Consider the following 23,891-nt stretch of genomic DNA (forward strand, 5'->3'; position numbering starts at 1 on the left):
AGTGCCAGGAAGGTAAAATAAAAGATAGCAATTTCGTCGGCTCATAAGGTCGCGACAGGATGGGGCGAGTCATAAAACTCAAGCGCGCACCCTAGATGATGGTTTCGTCGGCTCATAAAGTCGCGACAGGATGGGGCGAGTCAGAAAGCTCAAGCGCGCACCCTAGATGATTTCGTCGGCTCGTAAGGTCGCAATAGGATGGGGCGAGTCAGAAAGCTCAAGCGCGCACCCTAAATGATTTCGTCGGCTCATAAGGTCGCAACAGGATGGGGCGAGTCAGAAAGCTCAAGCGCGCACCCTAGATGATTTCGTCGGCTCATAAGGTCGCGACAGGATGGGGCGAGTCAGAAAGCTCAAGCACGCACCCTAGATGATTTCGTCGGCTCATAAGGTCGCGACAGGATGGGTGAGTCAGAAAGCTCAAGCGCGCACCCTAAATGATTTCGTCGGCTCATAAGGTCGCGACGGGATGGGGCGAGTCAGAAAGCTCAAGCGCGCACCCTAGATGATTTCGTCGGCTCATAAGGTCGCGACAGGATGGGGCGAGTCAGAGAGCTCAAGCGCGCACCCTAGATGATTTCGTCGGCTCATAAGGTCGCGACAGGATGGGGCGAGTCAGAAAGCTCAAGCGCCACCCTAGATGATGGTTTCGTCGGCTCATAAGGTCGTGACAGGATGGGGCGAGTCAGAAAGCTCAAGCACCACCCTAGATGATAGTGATTCCGTCGGCTCATAAGGTCGCGACAGGATGAAAAAATTGATCTCAATGAAGAAGCCCCCAAGTCGGGAAGCATTTTAACTTTATTACTTCGTAATAAAAACTGAAAAACTTGCGAAATGCGGAGCTTCAGAGCTCAAGTGTAATAAGGCCGCAAGTGGGCAATATTCCAGGGGCGAGTTGACTCAGCCTCCGTGGTTGGCCGGTTAGGCCGGAGATCCACCAGATAATAAGAGCCGTTGCGAAGATTCTTGCTGACGACGAACGGTCCTTCCCACGGCGGTGACAACTTATGCATGCCAGCACGATCTTGTATCAACCGAAGGACTAAGTCGCCTTCCTGAAAGGTCCGGCTCTTAACCCGGCGGTTGTGATAACGCCGTAGATCATGCTGATAGATGGCCGAACGGCCGCAACCAAGTCACGTGCCTCTTCTAAGGCGTCCAAGGAGTCTTGACGCGCCAGTTCGTTGTCTTGCTCCACATATGCGGCGACTCTAGGCGAGTCATGCCTTATGTCAGTAGGAAGAACGGCTTCTGCTCCATAGACCAGAAAGAAAGGGGTAAAACCCGTGGACCGGTTCGGGGTGGTCCGGATGCTCCATAGCACTGAAGGCAATTCTTCGACCCAACATCCTGGGGTTCTCTCCAGGGGAACCATGAGTCGGGGCTTGATTCCTCGTAAAACCTCCTGATTCGCCCGTTCCGCCTGCCCATTAGATTGTGGGTGAGCAACCGCAGAAACATCAAGACGGATATGTTCTCGACGGCAAAACTCCTGCATCGCCCCTTGGGACAGATTAGTACCATTATCAGTAATGATACTATGTGGATATCCAAACCGGAAGATTAGCTTTTTCAAGAACTTGACCGCTGTCTCCGCGTCGCAAGTTCCAATAGGTTCTGCCTCAACCCACTTGGTGAACTTATCAACCGCCACCAGCAAATGGGTTTTCTTGTTGGATGACATTTTAAAGGGGCCGACCATGTCTAACCCCCAGACCGCAAAAGGCCAAGTGATGGGAATCATTCTTAGTTCTTGAGCCGGCACATGAGCCTGTCGTCCATAACGCTGGCATCCCTCGCACCGACGAACTATCTCTTCTGCATCTGCATGAGCCGTCAACCAAAAGAAACCATGACGGAATGCCTTTGACACCAAAGAGCGTGACCCGGTATGATGCCCACAGTCCCCGAAATGAATGTCATTTAAGATTATGCATCCTTCTTCGGAGGAAACGCATCGTTGAAAGACTCCAGAGGCGCTCCGCTTATATAATTCGCCATTGATGATCACCATGGATTTGCTCCGCTGAACGATCTGACGGGCCGAAACTTCGTCTGTTGGTAACTCGCCTCGGGCGAGATAAGCCAAATAGGGAAGAACCCAATCCGGCATGACGTGGGGAGCCGCCACGAACTGAGACTCGGGATCCGGTATTGCCAACTCCTCCTCCGATGGTAAACTCACGGATGGTTTATGCAAAACATCCAGAAAAACATTGGGAGGAACTGGCTTTCGCTGGGAACCGAGACGTGAAAGGGTGTCAGCTGCCTCGTTGAGGCGCCGATCAATGTGGTCAACCTGATAGCCATGAAAATGACCCGCCACGTCAAACACAGCCCTTCTGTAAGCCGCCATCACGGGGTCCCGATAATACCAGGTACCTGAAACTTGTTGCGCCACCAGATCAGAGTCGCCAAAACATCGGACTCGTGTTAGATTCATCTCCTTGGCGAGTCGCAAGCCATGAAGCAAAGCTTTGTATTCCGCAGCATTGTTAGTGCACGGAAACATGAGTCGGAGGACTTAACAGAATTTATCTCCTTGAGGGGATACTAGTACCACACCAGCCCCCGAGCCTTCCAGCTGTCTGGATCCATCAAAATAAATAGTCCAGTATGTAAGATCAGGCCTATCCTCTGGGGCCTGCAACTCCATCCAGTCATTGACGAAATCAACTAAGGCTTGAGACTTGATGGCTATGCGAGGGGTGTATCGTACATGATGCGGCCCAAGTTCAATCGCCCACTTGGCAATCCGCCCCGTTGCCTCCCGATTCTGGATGATGTCCCCGAGGGGGGCAGAACTAACCACTGTGATAGGATGTTCTTGGAAATAATGCTAAAGTTTCCGACTCGCCATAAACACCCCATACACTAACTTCTGCCAATGTGGGTACCGTTGCTTGGAAAGGGTTAGCACTTCGCTGATAAAATACACCGGTCGTTGCACTGGGTACTCCTTCCCTTCCTCCTTTCTTTCAACGACCACTGCCACACTTACTGCTTTGGAGTTTGCCGCAACATACAGAAGCATGGGTTCTTTCTCAGTCGGGGCAGCCAGGACCGGCGGGTTGACGAGCTGCCGTTTCAAGGCTTCGAGCGCCTCGTCTGCCTCATTTGTCCAAACAAACTGGTCAGATTTCTTTAGTAATTGATAAAGAGGAATCGCCTTTTCTCCCAGGCGGCTTACGAAGCGACTTAGAGCCGCAATGCGACCCGCCAGTCGTTGAACTTGATTAACATTTGCCGGCTTTCCAAGGGACGTAACTGCTTCAATTTTGTCCGGGTTAGCTTCAATGCCTCGCTCAGACACCAGGAAGCCCAGCAATTTCCCTGTAGGAACACCAAAAACACACTTGGTGGGATTCAGCTTCCTCTGATATACCCGCAGATTATCGAAAGTCTCCTTGAGATCCTCCAGTAGCGTCTCCCCCTGGCGGGTTTTGATCACAATATCGTCGACATAGGCATGGACGTTGCGACCGATTTGGCTGCGGAGGCAATTCTGGATGCAGCGCTGATAAGTCGCCCCCGCACTCTTGAGTCCAAAAGGCATGGACACATAGCAAAAAGCCCCAAAGGGGGTTATAAAAGCTGTTTTCTCTTGATCCTCCACGGCCATCTTGATCTGGTGATATCCAGAGTAGGCGTCCAAAAAGCACAATCGTTCGCATCCCGCCACCGAGTCAATGATCTGGTCGATGCGGGGAAGAGCGAAAGGATCTTTCGGACAAGCTCTGTTGAGGTCCGTGTAATCAATGCACATACGGAAGGTACCGTTCTTCTTGAGGACCAAAACTGTGTTAGCCAGCCATTTGGGGTGGAAAACTTCCACGATGAATCCGGCGGCTAAGAGACGGGCGACCTCTTCCCCGATCGCCTTGTGTCGCTCCTCGTTAAACCTGCGAAGATACTGCTGGATGGGCTTTGCCTTTGGGTCAACATTAAGATGGTGCTCAGCGAACTCTCTCGGCACACCAGGCATGTCAGAAGGTTTCCATGCGAAGATGTCCCGATTCTCACGGATGAATTCGATGAGCGCGCTTTCCTATTTGGGATCCAGACCCGTCCCGATGGTGAACTGCTTGGATGAGTCGCCGGGAATGAAATCGATTGTTTTAGTGTCATCCGTTGGTTTGAACTTGAGGGGCGACTCAGCATCTGTTGTTGGCTTCTTTAGGGGTGACATGTCCGCCGGGTCAACATTGGCCCGATGATGTTTTAGCTCCTCTGCAGCACAGGCGACTTCCGCATAAGCCGTGTCCCCTTCTTCACATTCCTTTGCAATCCTTCTATCCCCATCAACCGTGATGGGTCCCTTAGGACCGGGCATCTTGAGCTTAAGGTAAACATAGCATGGGCGAGCCATGAAACGGGCATAAGCCGGCCGCCCAAATAGCACATGATAGGAGCTTTTCAATTTGACCACCTCGAACACCAGCGACTCAGACCTGTAATTCTGCGCCGTTCCAAACGCCACTGTGAGTCTGACTCGGCCTATGGGGTATGCCGACTTACCTGGAACGATTCCGTAGAAAACCGTGGTTGAAGGCATCCGGTCCTTTTCCAATAGGTTCATCCTTTGGAAATTGTCGAAATACAAGATATTAATGCTGCTGCCACCATCCATTGGCACTTTGGACAAGGTGTACCCCCCAACTTGGGGAGCTACGACCAACGCTAAATCGCCAGGGTTGTCAACTCTTGGCAGGTGATCCTCCCTACTCCATGATATGATTTGCTCACACCAATGGAGGTACCTTGGAAGCGCCGGCTCAGACACACTATACGCCCGGTGGCTCACCTTCTTATCACGTCTGCAAGCATTGGTGGTGAAAACGTGATACTGCCCATTGCTTAACTGTTTGGGGTTGTTGCGGAAACCTCCGTTGTCATCCTGACCCTGTGGAGCCCCCTGTGGGGCGGCTGCTGAAAGGCTCCTGGCGGGTTATACCGCCGCTGGTGATGCACCGGATACTGGCCGTTGCTTGGCTGCGAGCTTCCCTGAGCCCCCGGTTCGGGAAAACCGCCAAAGGGGTTCTGTTGTTGGTTGGGCGCCGCAAACTGCTCCTGCCGTTGGTCCGGGTCATCGTTTTTGCTTTTCTTCATCGCCTCCGCCCGAAACTCCCGCATTACGAAACAGTTCTCCCAGGAGTGAGTCGCCGGGCCGTCTGCCATGGCATGGTGTGGGCAAGGGCCCTTGAGTAACTCTTCATAGTTACGCGGCCTCTTACCACTAAATCCCCTGTTTTTCTTCTGGCGTAAGTTGCCACTATTGGTGTTGGTATTGGCGACTAAATCCGAAGGTTCCTCTTGCTGCCTTCTCTTGCCATTGGCTCCTTGGTTGTGGCGGTTACGTCCGTGGAACCGGGTATGATTTTTGGATGACTCGCCCTTCTTGGGCGAATTAGCTTTACCGTCCTCACCGGGATCTTTGGTGTCATCCGCCTCAGCGTACCTAGTGAGGGTGTCCATCAACTCTCCCATGTCTTGGACCTTTTGCTTGAGTCGCCCCAATTTTCGCACCAGGGGTTCGTAATGGTAATTCTGCTCGAGGATCAACACAGCCTGAGCCGCCGTAATGCCATCTGACGAATGGATAATTTCCGCAACCCGCCGTGACCAATGGTGGGCCGACTCATCAGGGCGCTGAACGCAGTGCTGCAGATCAACGATCGTCATTGGACGTTTGCAGGTTCCTCGGAAGTTTTTGATGAACCGCTCCTTTAATTCGGCCCAGGTCTGGATGGAGTTGGGGGGTAAGTTTTTTAACCAAGTACGTGCTGACCCCTCGAGCATCATCGTGAAGTATCTGGCGCAGACTGCCTCGTTTACGTCGAGCATGTCCATGGCGATTTCATAACTCTCGACCCAAGATGCCGACTCAAGGTCCGGGGTGTAGTTGGGCACCTTTCTTGGTCCCTTAAAATCCTTGGGCATTCGTTCGTTGCGAAGGGCGGGGGCCAAGCACGGCACCCCCACTCGCCCACCGCTCCCGATGAGAGGGGCCGGGGCGAATTGGATGTTCGGGAGATCCCGGCCCGGTGGGTTCTGATGATCAGGCGGGTTGTCCTGAGGGACAGGTCGCGGCCCGCTGTTTACGGCGGGCTGGTCCTCTGGCTGACTCCTGGTGTAGCTCGCCTGGGGAGTGGAATGCAGCCTATCTAGGCTAGGTGAGAACTGGGCATTTTGAACCACCGCCGTCTTTAACATCTCAATGGCGTTCCTTGCTTCTATCTCGGCAGGAGTGTTGCCGTGAATCGGAAGAGATTCCAAATGGCGAGTTGCAGCAAGGATGTTGTCCACCGGGTTGGAAAAGTGGCCTTGAGGCGTCCGGAATCGGGGAATGCGATCCTCAATTGGTTGAACCGGCGGGTTAGGAGGTTGACCCGGTCCTCCCCCATGGGCGGCTCCCGCCCCACGGGTTCGTGGAGTATCGAACAGGCGGGTCGGGTTGAGATCAGGGGGCAGGCGACCTTGGTGTCTCCGTTGATGGACGGCGTCGGATGCGCGCCGGTGTCTTTCGAGTCGCCAGTTGTCAGTATTTAAGCGAGTCCTTTCGGCTGCAATTTGAGCTTGCCGAGTCTCGATCCTGGCAGATTCCACCCCGGCATCCCGATGAGCCTTTGCCACTGCTTCTCCGAGTTTCGCCAGCTCTGCGTTTACCTCCTCCTGGTTTTCCGGTGTGAGGGGAGTCGCCATCAGCCTTGTGATTTCCGCCGCTAAATCCACCAAGACAGCGGCCGGGCTTCTAGACGTCTCGCCGGTTCCATTGCCTCCTGTTGGGTTTTGCGAGGGTTGAGTCGCCCCTGCCATATAGATGGCGATCTGGCGGCGGGTTCGGTCAAGGACTTCGGGGTCCATGGCCAATGACAAGCTCCCAAGACAATCCTCATGTAGAGACCGGATTGAATCTGAATCGCCCATGGATGATTCGTCATCAGGTGTAGTTTCCTGGGACGCCAAGTGTTCTGGTTCCTCTGATCCCTGCGTGAACCAAACAAAGACCGGGCGAGTCAGATTCGGCGTCACTACTGGGCGGACGTACTGTCACGCCCAAGATGTGACCCTATCCTCAATTTGGCACGAAGGCCTCGTCAGGGATAGAAGCGCATCTCGTCGTGTCGCAAGAATGGATATCGTTACAAGTACGTGTACTGAAAAGGAGAGATATATATAGAATTGTCTTACACTCGCCACAAGCTACATCAGAGTCACATCAGTACATCACATAATCATCAAGAGTAAGAGCAGGGTCCGACTATGGACGAAAACAAACGAGAAAATAAGAACGACGTCCATCCTTGCTATCCCAGGCTGCCGGCCTGGAACCCATCCTAGATCGATGAAGAAGAAGAAGAAGCAACTCCAAATAAACAATCGACGCGCTCGCGTCAAGGAACCTTTACATGTACCTGCAACGGGTGTTGTAGTAATCTGTGAGCCACAGGGGACTCAGCAATCTCATTTCCAAAGGTATCAAGACTAGCAAAGCTTAATGGGTGAGGCAAGGTTAAGTGGTGAGGTTGCAGCAGCGGCTAAGCATATATTTGGTGGCTAAACTTACGAGTACAAGAAATAAGAGGGGGAAGATCTACGCATAACTGACGTGACTACGAATGATCAAATGAATGATCCTGAACACCTACCTACGTCAGACATAACGCCACCGTGTCCTCGATCGGAGAAGGAACTCACGAAAGAGACAGTCACGGTTACGCACACAGTTGGCATATTTTAATTAAATTACTTCAAGTTATCTAGAACCAGTGTTAAACAAAGTTTCCACGTTGCCACAGAACCGCGGGCACGACTTTCCGAAAGATTTAACCCTGCAGGGGTGCTCCAACTAGTCCATCACAAATTACCACAAGCCGCATAGAAATCCTCAATCACGAAGCTCGCGATCTCGTCGGATTCCCTAGTGGAAAACCTCAACTCTGAGATTACCCAAAGCATCACCGGAATCCCGATGCACAAGATATTCCGTCAAAGGTAAAACTAATCCAGCAAGGCCGCTCGACGTGTCGACGATCCCGATAGGAGTCGCGTACCTCGTTCTCAGGACACGGCGGATGAGCTAGACGTCGGGATCGCTAAACCTCCGGGTGACCAGAGGGGCGCCGGACATCGCTCAGGTGGGGCCAACACTCATGAGGAGCACTTGCCCGGGGGTTGATTAAATTATCCTCGGGGCCCGGGAAGTCCCTATGCAATTTTATTAGGTGATTAGGCAAATGTAGTACCAAAGTTGGGCCTTGCCAGACCAGCTTTAATCTAAAACGAATTATCAAGGGGGTCCCCATAACACCCCCGATCGTGTTAGGAGCGCTCATTTATGGAACATAACATCGGTAGCCGGAAAATAAGGGGGCAAAGGTGGAACAAAACACCAGGCTAGAAAGGCCGAGCCTTCCACCTTTTACCAAGTATATAGGTGCATTAAATTAAATAGCATTTAATATGGTGATATAACAAGGAACCCATGCTTTCACATGGAAGCAACTGCACCTGCAACTAGCAACACTAACAACATGGTTAAGCAAGCGGTATCATAGCCAATCAGTGGTTTGCTAGGTCGAACAGGTTGAAGGTTAACATGGCATTGTTGAGAGGCTGATATTTAACATGTGGTAGGCAACGAGACATAATCGATAGAAGCAATAAAACTAGCATGGCAATGATAGTAATGGTATCTGGGGAAATGGTCATCTTGCGTGAGATCCCGCTTGGAAGAAGAATGACTCTGTGAAGCAGTCGAACCGATGTAGTCGAACGGGTCCTCACAATCCGACACGCTTGCGGAACACTAACGAGACGAAGCAAACCGGAAACAAGAATCAACACACGATATTCACACACGATGCACAACACAAATGATGCATGAGCAGCTGAATACATGCAAGACACGCATGACAATTCACACAATCAACCACTACACATTAAGTGAAGTTCAGTATGCAACAAGTTGCATATTGACGAAACTCCACGTTTAATTATTTAGTTCTATCCCGATTAGATACACGGCAATATTAAATGTGGTTAAACATGGCAAGAGGTGAAGCGCAATTAAACTACCTATCCAAGTATTTTAAATAAGGTCGGAAATGACATATAGCACCTCCGAAATGACCCCACGTGTTAAATCTTAACTCCGTCCAGATTTGTCCTAATCACATTTTAAGTTTGTTAAACAGCAACAAAGTGGTTCACTTGTTTCTACTCATCGTTCTGGCCCATTTACATATATGGCACATCTCCAACGGAGCTACGGACAAATAGTTACGACCTAAACCGTTTTCAACACGTCGACACGCAAACCGATGCAAACAGCATCCTGAACAGTTCTAATTATGCATGCGAGTTGGAGATTATTACTCTACGCAAAATTCTAGCCAAGTTACAAATTTGAATCACTCCGATCCGATGCACGGTTTAGAAACTACGCTCGTTTGAAAAACAAAGCTTTTCTTCTGAAATTAAATAAAATCATAGGAGGAAAAAAAATGAACATAGGCCAAATTGCAACATCTTGCAGTGGCCATAAGAGGATACAACCCAAGAGGTTGTGCACACAGAAGGCAAAAAGAAAACCAACAACAGAAAGAACAGAGGCTTCCCTACCTCTTTGGTGCAGAGGAAGGTACAAACCAACCGAGCTGCAAATCAGTTGTGATAAGGCATGGGTTTTTAGCCTAGGAACCAACCTGGAGTAAAAGAAAAACAAAGCAAAACAGATATAGGGGTGAATGGGATTCGAACCCCAGACACCCTGGTGTTGGCGCTGCTAGGTTGACCAGTCAAGCTGGCCATAGCTTGTGCTATAAGCATTTGAAATACTGAAGAAGAAATAGCAACATGTGTACGTCGATGGGGCAACAAAAATTAAATAAGAGCTCGCTGGGATTTGATCCCAGGTCTCCTGGCTAGAAGGAGAGAGCGCTAGCCACTGTAGTAACCATGTGCTCGTGTACGAATTCAGAGGCAATACTACATAACATCAGCATGGCGGAACAGATCTTGGACTGAACTGAAATTCAGTTACGCAGGAACTTGCTCACATCAGGGGATGGGGAGGCCATGGCGGTCTGGGCAGGGGTCTCGAGCACGGATTGCAGTGGGGAACGACAGAGAAGGCTCGGGCAGCGGCGGCTCTTGCCGGATCTGGCCGGGGTGGCTCCATTCCCGACGGATCTGACGCGATCCGGCGGAGCTTGGCCTCCATGGCTTCGTGTTCGAACGAGACAGAGGGAGATGAGCAAAGGGGGCGTGGAAGAAAGGGAAGAACGGGGAGAGCAGGGCAACGACGAGGTTACCGGCGGCGCTAGGAGGTGAGGGATGGGCGTTGGGGTCGGATCCGAGGGCGGCTTGGAGGTCCTTCGGCGCCTCCATGGCTGCTCCTGATTGCAAGGGGAGAGAGAGAGACATTAGAGAGAGGAGGAGAAACACCAGAGACAGGGAGAAGAAGGGCAGAAACGAGGTCGACCTGGCCGGGGACTTGAACCCGTTGGTCATGGGGTTGCTGCTCCGGCGGCTCGCCGGCCAGCGGGATGAGAGGATAGTGCTCTGAGGTCTTGGTGTGAGCAGGGAGGCAGCATAGGAGCTGCGGTTGTTGGCTGTTGCGGGTTGTTGGCAGGTGGAGGACGACCTCGCTAGTTGGACGAGGAAGATCCCGAGGGGGTGGCGGCGCCGACGGGACAAATGTCCTAGTTTTTAGGGTTTGACCTAATTGAACTAGGTAGTCTGTATATAACTGGTGGGTTAGGTATAGGGGTATCTGGACCTTCCGATTTAGATCGTATGGTCGAGATAATTAGGTTAGGGAGAGCAATGGACAAACCGAAGACGATTTGCAGTAAAATGGGGTTGATCCGGATCCAACGGTCACGACCGCCGGGTTCGGGTTGCGGGAGGTTTTTGGACTGGGCTGCGCGTAGGGTCGATGCACTGTGCAGAGGGGCTAGGCGGAGATGAGAGGGAAAACGGGCACCCGGCAACATATTTTAAAAACATCGACAACCATCCGTCGGTAGACCGAGTACAGTGCCGCTACGATCGACCGTTCGGGTACCAGACGGACTCCGATTGCGACGAAACTTGACACGCAGCCTACCTAAATAAAAATACCACCGCACGACAAATCTCACCCCAATCAGATAAAGTTTTCATCACACTTTTAAAAACAAGATTTGAACGATGCCGCGGGCGCGTGCGTGTGCAGTCGGGCTCAGAACGGACAACGACGAGAACCGGCAAATAACAACGGATGCAAGTTTGAAAACTGGTGGCAACGGAGATGCCGATGCAATGCAGATGATGCGCATGATGCGATGATGATGCGACAAAAGAAAATAAACACACGACGAAAACAGAAAGGAAAGGGGAATCTTCTGGAACGTCGGCATCGGGCTGTCACACGTACCTGGCCGGCTCGCCGATGTCGGTGGAGATGTCCGGCTCAGGCACGGATGATCCGATCATGCCGATGAAGATGTTGATCTTGTCGAAGGGGACCCTGTAGCTAGATTCGATCGAATCCGTCTCGGGTCCCCATTGCTGGTTGTCGATGTAGATCTTCCCACGGCGGCTCCGGGTCATGAGCCCCGTCGCGTAACTCCCAAACCCTGGTAGGGCTCCCTTTGAGAACTCAACTCCACCGTGCGTAGGCCCCACGGTGGGCGCCAACTGTCGTGGTTTTGTCACGGCAGATGTCCTCGTGAAAGGACTTAGTATTGGAGCCATCACACCTTGGTGGCGACTCAAAGGGGTTGAACAGGAGAGACACGGCGATTTACCCAGGTTCCGCCCCTCGTGAGGAGGTAAAGGCCTACGTCCTGCTTTGAGTTGTATTGATGGAGTTTTGATTACAAGGAGGGCGTAACTCGCCAGACCTAGCACTCGATGATTCCTAACCTCCCCTCTTCTTCCCTGGGACTCGCCTTTATATACAGGTCGAACCCCTATGGTTTACAAGGGTACTTTCCTTTCTACAAATCGTGACCTCTACGGTCTCCAAGTCGCCATCTTCCAAAGCTTGGAGACCTTCCGGAAATTATAAACCGCCATACAACCTTCGGTCTTGCGACAAGGCCCAAACCACGCTCAGATGAATCGCCTGATTTGGTGACCCGGCCCAACTAGGGCAGGTCATTAACAGGTAATATCCCCAACACAACAAGAGGACAGATAGGCCCGAAGGCCTGTTTAGAGAGGAGCTCGATGGAGATGCTGTCACGGGGCTTATAAACTAGTGTCAGTGCCCCTCGCTGGGCGAGGTGGGACTAAACTTATCGTGCAGCCAGCGGAGGGGCTTTAGTCCCGGGTGGAGCCACGACCCGGGACTAAAGCCCCTCGTTTCCTGCCTCCTCGCCTGCCGAAAAGGGGTCTTTAGCCCCGGATCGTGGCTAGACCCGGGACTAAAGGATGTCTTTAGTCCCGGCTCGAGCCCCGACCCGGGACTAAAGGCCCGTGCTTCCCGGCTTTTGGTCTGCCGAAAAAGGGTCTTTAGTCTCGGGTCGTGGCTCCACCCGGGACTAAAGGGTGTATTTAGTCCTGGTTCGAGCCCCGAACCGGGACTAAAGATCCTACTATATATACGGCCCCGACGAAAATTCAAATCCAAACGCCCTTTTCATTCTCTTCTTCCTCTCGCTCGCCTGCAGCACCGGACGAACTGCTCGACGCCGCCAGGCTGCCCGCCGTCGCCATTGCCCTGTTGTCCTCCTCGCCGTCGCCCTGCCGTCCTCCTCGCCGGCGCCGGGCCTCCTCGCGCGCCCTTGTCCCCGTCGTCGACACCCCGCCGTCCTGCTCGCCGGCGCCGGACCTCCTCATGCGCCCTCCTCCCCATCACCGGTGTCGCGCTCCTCCCCGCCTCTGCCGTCCTCCTCGATCCAACATCCCCTGCCACCGGTGAGCCTCTCTCCTCTCCTCTCGATTTGATCGTCGATTGCGACATGCTTATGTGCTTAATTGTTTTGTATTTATATGCTTAGTGTTTTATAGATTATAGCTTAATTTTGCTATTGTATATGCTTAAGTGTTATTTGTAGAATATTTGGTGAATTTAGGGTTAGGTAGGTTAGTGTTAAATAGTGTATTTGTGTTAATTATTTGTAGGTCACAGTATTAGTGTTAATTAATAGGTTATTGTTAGTTTAGGGTTAAGTACGCAGGTTTCTTTTATGTTAAGTAAGTTAGTTTAGGACCTTTTAGTTTAGGTCACAGTTAGTGTTTAAGCATATACAAATCTACAATCTACAAATATCACTTAAATCACTACAAATATCACTTAAGCATATAAATGCTTAAGTGATATTTGTAGTGATTTGAGTGATATTTGTAAATTGTAGAATATTTGTAGATTGTAGATTGTACATGTTTAAGTGAATTTTCTTTTAGGTGTAGGTTAAGCTAGAGGAAAGAACATTGTTAGTGTTAATAATGGATTTATCAAGACTGCCACATTATGTATGTGCACAAGTTGATTCAATTTTTTTAGGGCCACATTCAATAAGTTAGTTTAGGGCCTTTTAGTTTAGGTCACAGTTAGTGTTTAAGCATATACAAATCTACAATATGCAAATATCACTTAAATCACTACAAAAATCACTTAAGCATATAAATTAGTGTTAATTAGGTTAGTGTTAGCTAGTTTAGGGCTATGTAAATTTAAGTAAGTTAATTTAGGGTCGGTCCATGGATTCATCATTACCTGGTAGTAACAGACGCATGGCTTCATCATTACCTGGTAATAAAACTACTTTATTTTACTATATATACAATTAGTTTATTTTTAGCAAGAAAATTAATAGAACTAGTTTATTTTTTAGTTCATTTTACGATGCCTATCCCGCATCCTCGTCGTCGACTCGGCGGAGGACACCTGCTTGATCAGAGGGGCCATGTCCGGGACTGGGCTTCGCCCGGCTGGTATTGGGAGGTGCTACCTTCCGGGGGCGTAGGTTGGTGAGGAGCTAGCCCGTTGTTGACCCGATCCTTGTTTGGTGGCGGTCGCGTGGGCCAGTGACGGTGCCGAGGCTTTCGGACACCGCGGAGGTGGTACGTCACAGTGTCAGCGAGGAGGATGAGTACGTCCGTTGCTACATGGTTGCGTTGGAGGGCACGTTCGACCATACCTGGCAGGTTCTTCAGGGATCTCACTGGAGCTATGATCCTGTGATGGTTCCTTCTCTTTGGGTGTCCACCGCCCGGGACGATACCCGTCGGGCGCTACGGTTCTAGCTGTATTAGTGATGCTATATGTATGATAGTATTCGAGGAGTATTAGTGATAATATTCGACGATGTACGGACACAAGAGATGATGTAGTTTTTGCTTATAATTGAATGCATGCTAATTTGAATACTACTTTATTTTACGATTTGGTTTTGCTTATTGAATGCTCAAATTGGAAAAGTACTCCTACTTTGAATACTATGCAGAAATCTAGGAGTCCCGGGTGGAGCCACGACCCGGGACTAAAGTTGTTTTGGAACGGAGTTCCTGATAGAATAATTCTTTTTTGGTACAAAGTTCAACAAAGTCCTTTGACACTAGACAATGTGACATATAGAAGGGTAGATGAGACCAGGAAAAATAGGATCATTTTCTACACATCTATAATGTCGCCATTTTGTTCAATCCTTAAAGGTTAAGAGAATCTGTTAGACATATTTTAGAGTTTAGGTTCTAGCCAAGACCCGGGACTAAAGGTCCTCCTATATAAAACGACACTTCGAAGTTTCCAACCCCTCTTATATAGTTTGTTAGTTTATTAGTTAATCAAATGTCTGTTTTTTGCAGAACTATGGATCCACATATCAGGAACCTCGAAGAGGAAGAACTTCTCGAAGATATAATCAAAGACGGCCCCAACGTTGAACCAGCTGAATCTCCGTCGTCATATCTAAACCCCTCCGGATATGGAATGGAGGTCGACCGAGACGAAGATGAAGCCGATGGGGCAGGAGATATGTCCAATGACGGAGAAGGTGATAGCTCCACTGATGGAGAAGCCGGTGGAGAAATAATAAAGTCCGGCGAGTATACATATGAAGTTCGACAATCACTTGTAATATGTGAAAAATATTGGAGATAGCTCTATATTGTATACATATACATTCATTTGACGAATGTTTCTCCCTCTTAGGCCTCCACATCAAGCAAAGCTACGAAACGAGGCCCGACTAAAAAGTTGGATGCACGGACGCATTACACCTTTGAGGTGATATTGCCTACGGGCGAACCCAAGCTTCCTAAGAATGCTGCTGACACATTCAAGAAGCAATGCGGAGTTCTCGTTAGGGATCACGTCCCGATCAGCGTTCGGGAGTGGAACAAGCGCAAAGGGGCAGCCGATAGTGACTATGTCGCCGAAAGGTACAAAGATAATCTTTGGAATGATCTCATGTCACATTTCAACCTGCCAGAATGTGAGAATGAAGACGCCGCACACAAACTGAGGGCCAAAGTCAAGCAGTGGACTCTAAAGAAGATGGCCGAATTGTTCCGTAGCTGGAAGAAGAAGCTATGGAAAAACTATCTGGATCCTTCCAATCTATGGAATCTCTCTGGTGGATTTGCTCAGATTTGATCATCATTCGTCTATGTTCGTGTGTCTTCAGGTTGGATCCTTCCAATCTACGCTACTCTTCATTGGTGGCGGTTGTTGTTCTGATGCGATGGTCCTATGGGGTCATAACATGATGAGTTTCCATTGTCTACTACAATAAGGTCTCCGACAAGGGGGGGGGGGGGGGGGGGGGGGGCGATGAAGACGGTACGCCTTCAGCTTCTTGTAATTGTCGCTTTAAATTTTATTGTTTCTGGTGTGAATATGTCAAAAGTTTTCACGTTAAAGAAACTTTCGAGGAATAGTTCAGACAGAGTTTTTCTTTTAAATCCGGGATAAACGTACGTTTTTTCTCCCACGGGGCCTGAAACGGAGCCGATCGACACATCGCCGGTGGGGGAGAAGAGAGAGCAGCGCCGATGGGAGCGTACATATGGGGTGGTGCCCTCCGCGTAGGTCGTTATGTTTTGATGCATGTGCCCGCCGATCGTGTAACCGCGTCACCCAAATTCCGCTTGGGATGCTATGCCAAATTCGCAGTAATACTCCAATCAACCAAATCTCCGTCCCTAATTAACACAAAGATATGGCTGCTAGCTGCGTGCACGTACGCTACATGTCGGCCTTGTTGGCGCCGCCGCCGGGCCTGGCCGGCCGGCGGCCCACGCGGCGTCGCCTGAGCGCGAGCCGGAGGTGGCCGCTGTCCTTGAACCTCCTCCGCTCCGACTCGACGACGTCGCACTCCGGGAAGGGCACGGGGTAGCGCCTCGTGTCGTAGCAGTAGGAGTAGACCATGTTGCGCTCCCTGAACTGCCGCATGGCCTGCTGCTTGGCGAGCGTCATCACTGCCGGGTCCGACGCGGCCAGCGCGTCGGCGCAGCCTTCCGGGGAGGCGCCGGCGCCGGCGCGGCAGCCGGCGAGCGCGAGGTCGGTGAAGGAGGCGACGAAGGGCCCGTACTGGTAGTTGACCCGGTAGCGGCCGCCGGAGGTGGCCCAGTTGGAGGCGTCCCAGACGGTGGCGTAGAGCGACATGGGCTTGGCCGGGAAGTCGCGGCCGGCGCGGGCGCGGCGCAGGTCGCGCACGGGCACGTCGTCGACGTAGAAGACGACGGCGTCGCGCGCCCAGAGGATGGAGTAGCGGTGGAACTCGGTGGTTGGGTCGAAGGGCAGCACGTAGCGCTCCTCCCGGCCCCGGCTCACGCTGCCGTTGCCGTACACGTTGGTCTGCATCCGCCACGGCTTGCCCCGGATGTTGCCCAGGAACTCGAAGTCCAGCTCGTCGTGCGTCTTCTCGAACACGTCGCCGTTGGACGTGTAGAACGCCACCACCACGCCCGCCGTGTAGTCGGACGGCAGCTTGATGGACGCGCTGAAGAAGCCGTGCTCGTACATGGCCGACGAGATGAACCCCGACCCTGCCCATTTTTATCGCAACAACTATCAATTGATGAACGGAGGAAATCAAGCCGCGCCATGGCCGGGGAGGATGGATCATGGATGGGCGTATTCGTACGTACGTACCGGTGGAGCGGTCGAGGAGGAGGCTGACGGTGCGGTCGTCGGCGGAGCGGAGGATGTTGTCGAAGCCGAAGAGCGGCGCGTACCCCTCCCCGAAGGCCACCGTCGCAGTCACGTCCACCGCCGGCCGCACCGCCACCGCCAACGCGGCCGCCGTCGCAAGGGCCAGCAGCGCCGACGCCAACCGCGACATGCCGCCCGGCCGCGCGATCGATGGATGGATCGATCCCCCTCTCCGCTCCTCTGCTCGATCGGAAGGAACTATACTAAAGCTATTTCCTGGTATATCCTCGGTTTTGGTGCTTGCCTAATTATTCACTCTGGCTGTTTTCGGGTCGGTTTATTCTGAGGTGGGTGACAAATTAAGGCGGAGGTGGAGAAACGGTGGAAGACGGCCGGAGAAATAAGGGGAGTTAGCTTATTAGCTCCTCTGCTAGTCTTGATCCATTCATGGCGCGCATGCACACGCGCAGATGGAAATTAGTAGTATTTTGGGTTTTGAAAACGGACGCGTAGAAGGGAGTTATCTCGCCAGCTTGGCCAGGGACGGATTCAGGGGATGCTAAAAGAAAAGGAAAATGTCATTGTGCTTTTCATCTTAACACAGTACCGCATGCACTAACCTCGTATGAAATGTACTTATAATTCACTAACCTAAATATATCCAAATCTATCGAAGGATTTAAAAATATTTAAACTACTTATAATTCACTAAACTAAATATATTCAAATCTACCGGAGCACCTAAAAATATTTAAACTACTTAATTCACTAAACTAAATATATTCAAATCTACCGGAGCACCTAAAAATATTTAAACTACTTAATTGACAAAATCTATTTTTTTTACCTTTGAAGCATGCACAGAAACGATGAAAAGCGTTCGACGAACACCGAGAAAAATGACGAACGCAGCAACCACCACCACCACCTTCAACTACACCACAACAACCATCTTCACCCACACCTCCACCACCACCACCACCACCACTACCACCACCTCAACCTCAACCTCCACCACCATCACCAAAAAAGGCTGAAAACAACCACCACGAACTACCCCATCGCGAGTGAGACGGATGGTTTGGCTGACCTAACTCTATACAATAGAACTACGGTGAGAAATGTAAGAAAAAACGGCTAGGATTAAGTGTAGAGATGAGAGATTTTTTGGGTGGGAAGAGAAGGAAAGAGGAGAAGGAGAGAACGAAGGAGATAAGGAGGAGGAAGAATGGGAGAAGGAGGAAGAAGGAGAGGGGTGCGAGGAGGCCGTTGACTGGCTGGTTGGCCACATATCGGCCACGCCACAGCCGACAAGCCTATCGGCCAGGCCGAGGCCGATTGGCCAGCCTCCAGGCCGAAAGGATAAGGGGCGACGTGGTCGGGTCAATAGTCGGCCTCCATGTGACCGACTGGACACTATTCGGTCACACCAACGCCGACAGGATTCAATTGGCCACATCTGGGTCACGGCCAATATATTTTTGATGTTTTTCTAAATAACGCAATATTTTTAAAATAATAATAATAATAAAGTAACATTTAAAAAAGTAGCAACTTAAGATGTGACAGCACCTGGAAAATCAAGTGTAGCTCCCGGCTCGTGTAAAAGACACTTTGCTCTTGAGAGTCCGACTCGGCCGCAACCTACCCATCCCATCCTATGCGAACTTGGAAAATTTCTCCACCACAAAGAGCTAGCAGTCCCGATCCTAAAATTATTAAAAATCTGTGGCGTGTGACCATCCGTACGAACTCGGGAGCTCTCTTCTATGCCCGTGCGTTGCAACGGGAAACAAAAACATTACGTCGTAGCCAAATAAGTATGGCTCAATACCCTGACATATGAGCGTCCTCTATTTTTCTATTTTACCAAGATGCCATCATATTACCAATTATCTTTTTGCCACCCTCATTGATGATAGCCGTGGTGTTCACTCAAACTCCTTTGGCAGCGAAGCCATGACCAGGTGGACCAGGAGCGCTGGTTTGATCTCCAGGTCCGCATCCATGGGCTTGAGCTCTGCTGCCATGTTGCTCATCCTCAGGATGTGCTCTCTTATTCCATGACCACCGCCAGTGTAGTTCTCTGTAACCAGTTGCTTTATCAACTGGGTGGCATATGTCTTTGAAGAACTAGTCAACCGGCTCTTTATCTTTGTAAGCAACTCCCCTGCGGAAGTGCATTCTGCAATTGAGCCCACGATGGCGTTCTCAATTGTATTCTTTATAAATGCCATACACTTTTTGTTGGCGTTGATCCACTTTTGATTTTCAAGGGTAAAAGACATCTCCACTGGAGCATAATCTTTTTTATTTTTCTCCCATACAGCGTCAGTATCTTCCGCATCTCTGACAGGCTCTGGAGGTTGGACCGGTTGTGGGGTGTCCAGAACCTAGTCCACCTCAGCACACAAAAATGACATGTCTACTTTCTTCCTCCACTCAGTGTAGTTGTCACCTGCGAGTATCGGAACATCTTTTAGGAAACTCATCAAGTGGTAGCTTCCTTGTCCTGCACTTGAGGTGCTCCTGCCGGCGTCCATGGTGAGGTGGTGACGGCGGTGGCGACAGAGAGATGTGGGGTGGTGGTGGTGCTCCCCGTGAGCACTGTGCTAACCCTAGATCGGAAGGGGATGTCGGTGGGGTGTCTAGCGGCACGTTGAACTTCGTACCGTGCGCCCCGGTCCTCATCCCTTTATTTATAGCGCAGGTCACAGGGGCCCGCCAACCATAATGGGTTGGGCGCCCCCGATCAGGGCACATGGATCAAGGGTCCGGTGGGCCGTTAGGCCCACACGGGAAAGATCAACCTAACATGTTGATCTCACCTAGATATCTTGGTTGTACTTCTTATATGAAATGTAACAGGGGAATCGATCCTTGATGATCTAAAAACCCTAAGACAATGTTGTTGGGAGAGTTGAAAATTCACCAAGATATATAAATATACACTTTAAACGGGGCAAATAGCTCCTCTACAATGTTTTTGAGGTGAATTGGAAGGAGTGCGATGTCTTTCATCTGAATTGCCTCGGTGCAACATTTCTGAACGAGGAAATATCCCACACACGACATGGCCCTCAATCTGAACTAATGCCCTCTTTAGCTGTTAGGAGCTCGACCCATAACTTATCCACGTAAGCACGGGCCCTACTTGGCAATGCATCTAGTTACGGGCCCCACTTGTCAGTGCATCAGGTTAAACGTATCCCCGTGCATGTTCGAATGGGTATCCATGTCTGAACCTGTGTTGCTCCCTCCTCTTCGTTCGCGGTGGTGAGCCAGCGGCCGTGGCGGAGCTTTTGTTCTGGGTGACAGCAACGGTGGCGCTTTCATTCTCAGCAATGTCGGCGGCTGCGGTGAGAGCCCTATCTTGTTCTGGTACCCGTCATGTTCTCCTCCGTGTTGAGTTAGATATCACCGCATCGCCTCTGACCCCTCTTTTTCCCTCTGTTTTTGGTCGATTTGATCCAGATTGTGTTGGAAATATGCCCTAGAGGCAATAATAAAATGGTTATTATCATATTTCCTTGTTCATGATAATCGTCTATCGTTCATGCTATAATTGTATTAACAGGAAACAGTAATACATGTGTCAATGAATAGATCACAATGTGTCCCTAGCAAGCCTCTAGTTGGCTAGCTCGTTAGTCAATAGATGATCATGGTTTCCTGATCATGGGCATTAGATGTCATTGATAACGGGATCACATCATTGGGAGAATGATGTGATGGACAAGACCCAATCCTAAGCCTAGCACTAGATCGTATTGTTCGTATGCTAAAGCTTTTCTAATGTCAAGTATCTTTTCCTTCGACCGTGAGATTGTGCAACTCCCGGATACCGTAGGAGTGCTTTGGGTGTATCAAACATCACAACGTAACTGGGTGACTATAAAGGTGCACTACGGGTACCTCCGAAAGTGTCTGTTGGGTTGGTACGAATCGAGATCGGGATTTGTCACTCCGTGTGACGGAGAGGTATCTCTGCGCCCACTCGGTAGAACATCATCATGAGCTCAATGTGATTAAGGAGTTAGTCACATGATGACGTGCTACGGAACGAGTAAAGAGACTTACCGGTAAAGAGATTGAACAAGGGATAGGTATACCGACGATCGAATCTCGGGCAAGTTCTATACCGACAGACAAAGGGAATCGTATACGGGATTGATTGAATCCTTGACATCGTGGTTCATCCGATGAGATCATCGTGGAGCTAGTGGGAGCCACCATGGTTATCCAGACCCCACTGATGGTTATTGGCCAGAGAGGTGTCTCGGTCATGTCTGCCTGTCTCCCGAACCCGTAGGGTCTACACACTTAAGGTTCGATGACGCTAGGGTTATAGGGAATTGTTGTACGAGGTTACCGAAAGTTGTTCGGAGTCCCGGATGAGATCCCGGACGTCACGAGGAGCTCCGGAATGGTCCGTAGGTAAAGATAGATATATAGGACAGATGGTTTTGGACACCGGAAGTGTTTCGGGCGTCACCGGTAACGTACCGGGACCACCGGGACCACCGAAGGGGGGCAACGACCCCGGGAGGCTAGATGGGCTAAGTGGGGAAGGGAACCAGCCCCTAGGTGGGCTGGTGCGCCCCCACCCAGCCCATGCGCACCAGAAAAAAGGGGGAAGGGGGGAACCCTAGCTTAGGTGGGCCTAAGGTCCACCAGAGGGGTGCGCCACCCCTCCTCCTTGCCCTGGCCGCCACCCCCCTCTCCATCAAGGGCTGCCGCACCCCTTGGGGGTGGGAACCCTAAGGGCTGCGCCCCCTCCCTCTTCCCCTATATATAGATGAGGGTTCGGGGCTGTTTGACACACGGTTTCATCTCCCTCTCGGCGCAGCCCTGCTCCTCTCTCTCCTCCTCTCTGCCGGCGCTTGGCGAAGCCCTGCCGGGAGACCTCGTCTCTCCACCGACACCACGCCGTCGTGTTGCTGGACTTCTTCCCCAACCTCTCCCTCCTCCTTGCTGGATCAAGGTGCGGGAGACGTCACCGGGCTACACGTGTGTTGAACGCGGAGGTGTCGTTGTTCGGCACTAGATCGGAATCGCTGCGAGTACGACTCCATCAACCGCGTTCTAGCAACGCTTCCGCTTAGCGATCTTCAGAGGTACGAAGATGCTCTTACCCCTCTCTCGTTGCTGGTCTCTCCATAGGAAGATCTGAACATGCGTAGGAAATTTTTTGAATTTATGCTACGTTACCCAACAGTGGCATCCGAGCCAGGTTTTCTATGCGTAGATTCTATGCACGAGTAGAACACAAAAGTTGTGGGCGATAATTTGTCAATTTGCTTGCTGCTACTAGTCTTATTCTTTTCCGGCGGTATTGTGGGATGAAGCGGCCCGGACCGACTTTACACGTACTCTTACGTGAGACTGGTTCCACCGGCAGACATGCACACCGTGCATAAAGGTGGCTAGCGGGTGTCTGTCTCTCCTACTCTAGTCGGATTGGATTTGATGAAAAGGGTCCTTATGAAGGGTAAATAGCTTTGGCATATCATCGTTGTGGCTATCACGTAGGTAAGAAGGCGTTCTTGCTAGAAACCCAAATCAGCCACGCAAAACTTGCAACAACAATTAGAGGACGTCTAACTTGTTTTTGCAGGGTTTTGACATGTGATGTGATATGGCCAAAGTTGTGATGTTGCATGTATGATGTATGAGATGATCATGTTATTGTAATAGGTTTCACGACTTGCATGTCGATGAGTATGACAACCGGCAGGAGCCATAGGAGTTGTCTTAATTTATTGTATGAGATGCAACGCCATGTGCTTACTACTTTTACTTCATTGCTAACGGTTAGCGGTAGTAGTAGTGATAGTAGTAGTTGGCGTGACGACTTCACGAAGACACGATGATGGAGATCATGATGATGGAGATCATGGTGTCACTCCGGTGACGATGATGATCATGCGATGCCTGAAGATGGAGATCAAAAGAGCAAAGATGCTAATGGCCATATCATGTCACTATATGATTGCATTGTGATGTTTATCATGTTTTACATCTTATTGCTTAAAACATCGGTAGCATAATAAGATGATCCCTCTTAAAATTTCGAGAACGTATTCCCCTAAGTGTGCACCGTTGCGAAGGTTCGTTGTCTCGAAGCACCACGTGATGATCGGGTGTGATAGATTCTAACGTTCGCATACAACGGGTGTAAGCCAGATTTACACACGCGAAACACCTAGGTTGACTCAACGAGCTTAGCATGTACAGACATGACCTCGAATACAAGAGACCGAAAGGTCGAACATGAGTCGTATGGTTGAATACGATCAGCATGAAGTTGCTCACCATGGTGACTAGTCCGTCTCACGTGATGATCGTACACGGGTTAGTCAACATGGATCATGTATCACTTAGATGACTAGAGGGATGTCGATTTAAGTGGGAGTTCATACTTAATTTGATTAAATGAACTTAATTGTCATGAACTTAGTCTAAAAGTTGTCTTTATAAATATTGTAGATGTCCAATGTCAACCTCAACTTCAACGCATTCCTAGAGAAAAACAAGCTGAAAGATGATGGTAGCAACTATGCGGACTGGGTTCGCAACTTGAAGCTCATCCTTGAAGCAGCTAAAAAGGCTTATGTCCTTAATGCGCCGCTAGGTGACCCTCCTGCTCCCGCAGCAGACCAGGACATTCTGAACGTCTGGCAAGCGCGGAGTGATGACTACTCTCTGGTCAGGTGTGGGATGTTATACAGTTTAGAAACGGGGCTCCAAAGGCGTTTTGAGCAACACGGGGCATATGAGATGTTCCAAGAGCTGA

General features: G+C 50.5%; 1 protein-coding gene across 1 annotated transcript; it reads right to left on the reverse strand.

Moving 5' to 3' along the window:
* Positions 1–16,186: 16,186 nt before the first annotated feature.
* LOC123405006 (probable xyloglucan endotransglucosylase/hydrolase protein 30) lies at positions 16,187–17,328 on the reverse strand. The gene is made up of 2 exons (XM_045098883.1): positions 17,096–17,328; positions 16,187–16,989 (listed from the first exon to the last, which is right to left on the reverse strand). Exons 1-2 carry the CDS (start codon positions 17,283–17,285, stop codon positions 16,187–16,189), a joined length of 993 nt encoding a protein of 330 aa, XP_044954818.1. The 5' UTR covers positions 17,286–17,328.
* Positions 17,329–23,891: the final 6,563 nt, after the last annotated feature.

Source organism: Hordeum vulgare, chromosome 6H, assembly GCF_904849725.1.
Source record: "Hordeum vulgare subsp. vulgare chromosome 6H, MorexV3_pseudomolecules_assembly, whole genome shotgun sequence".
Classification (NCBI taxonomy): Eukaryota; Viridiplantae; Streptophyta; class Magnoliopsida; order Poales; family Poaceae; genus Hordeum; species Hordeum vulgare.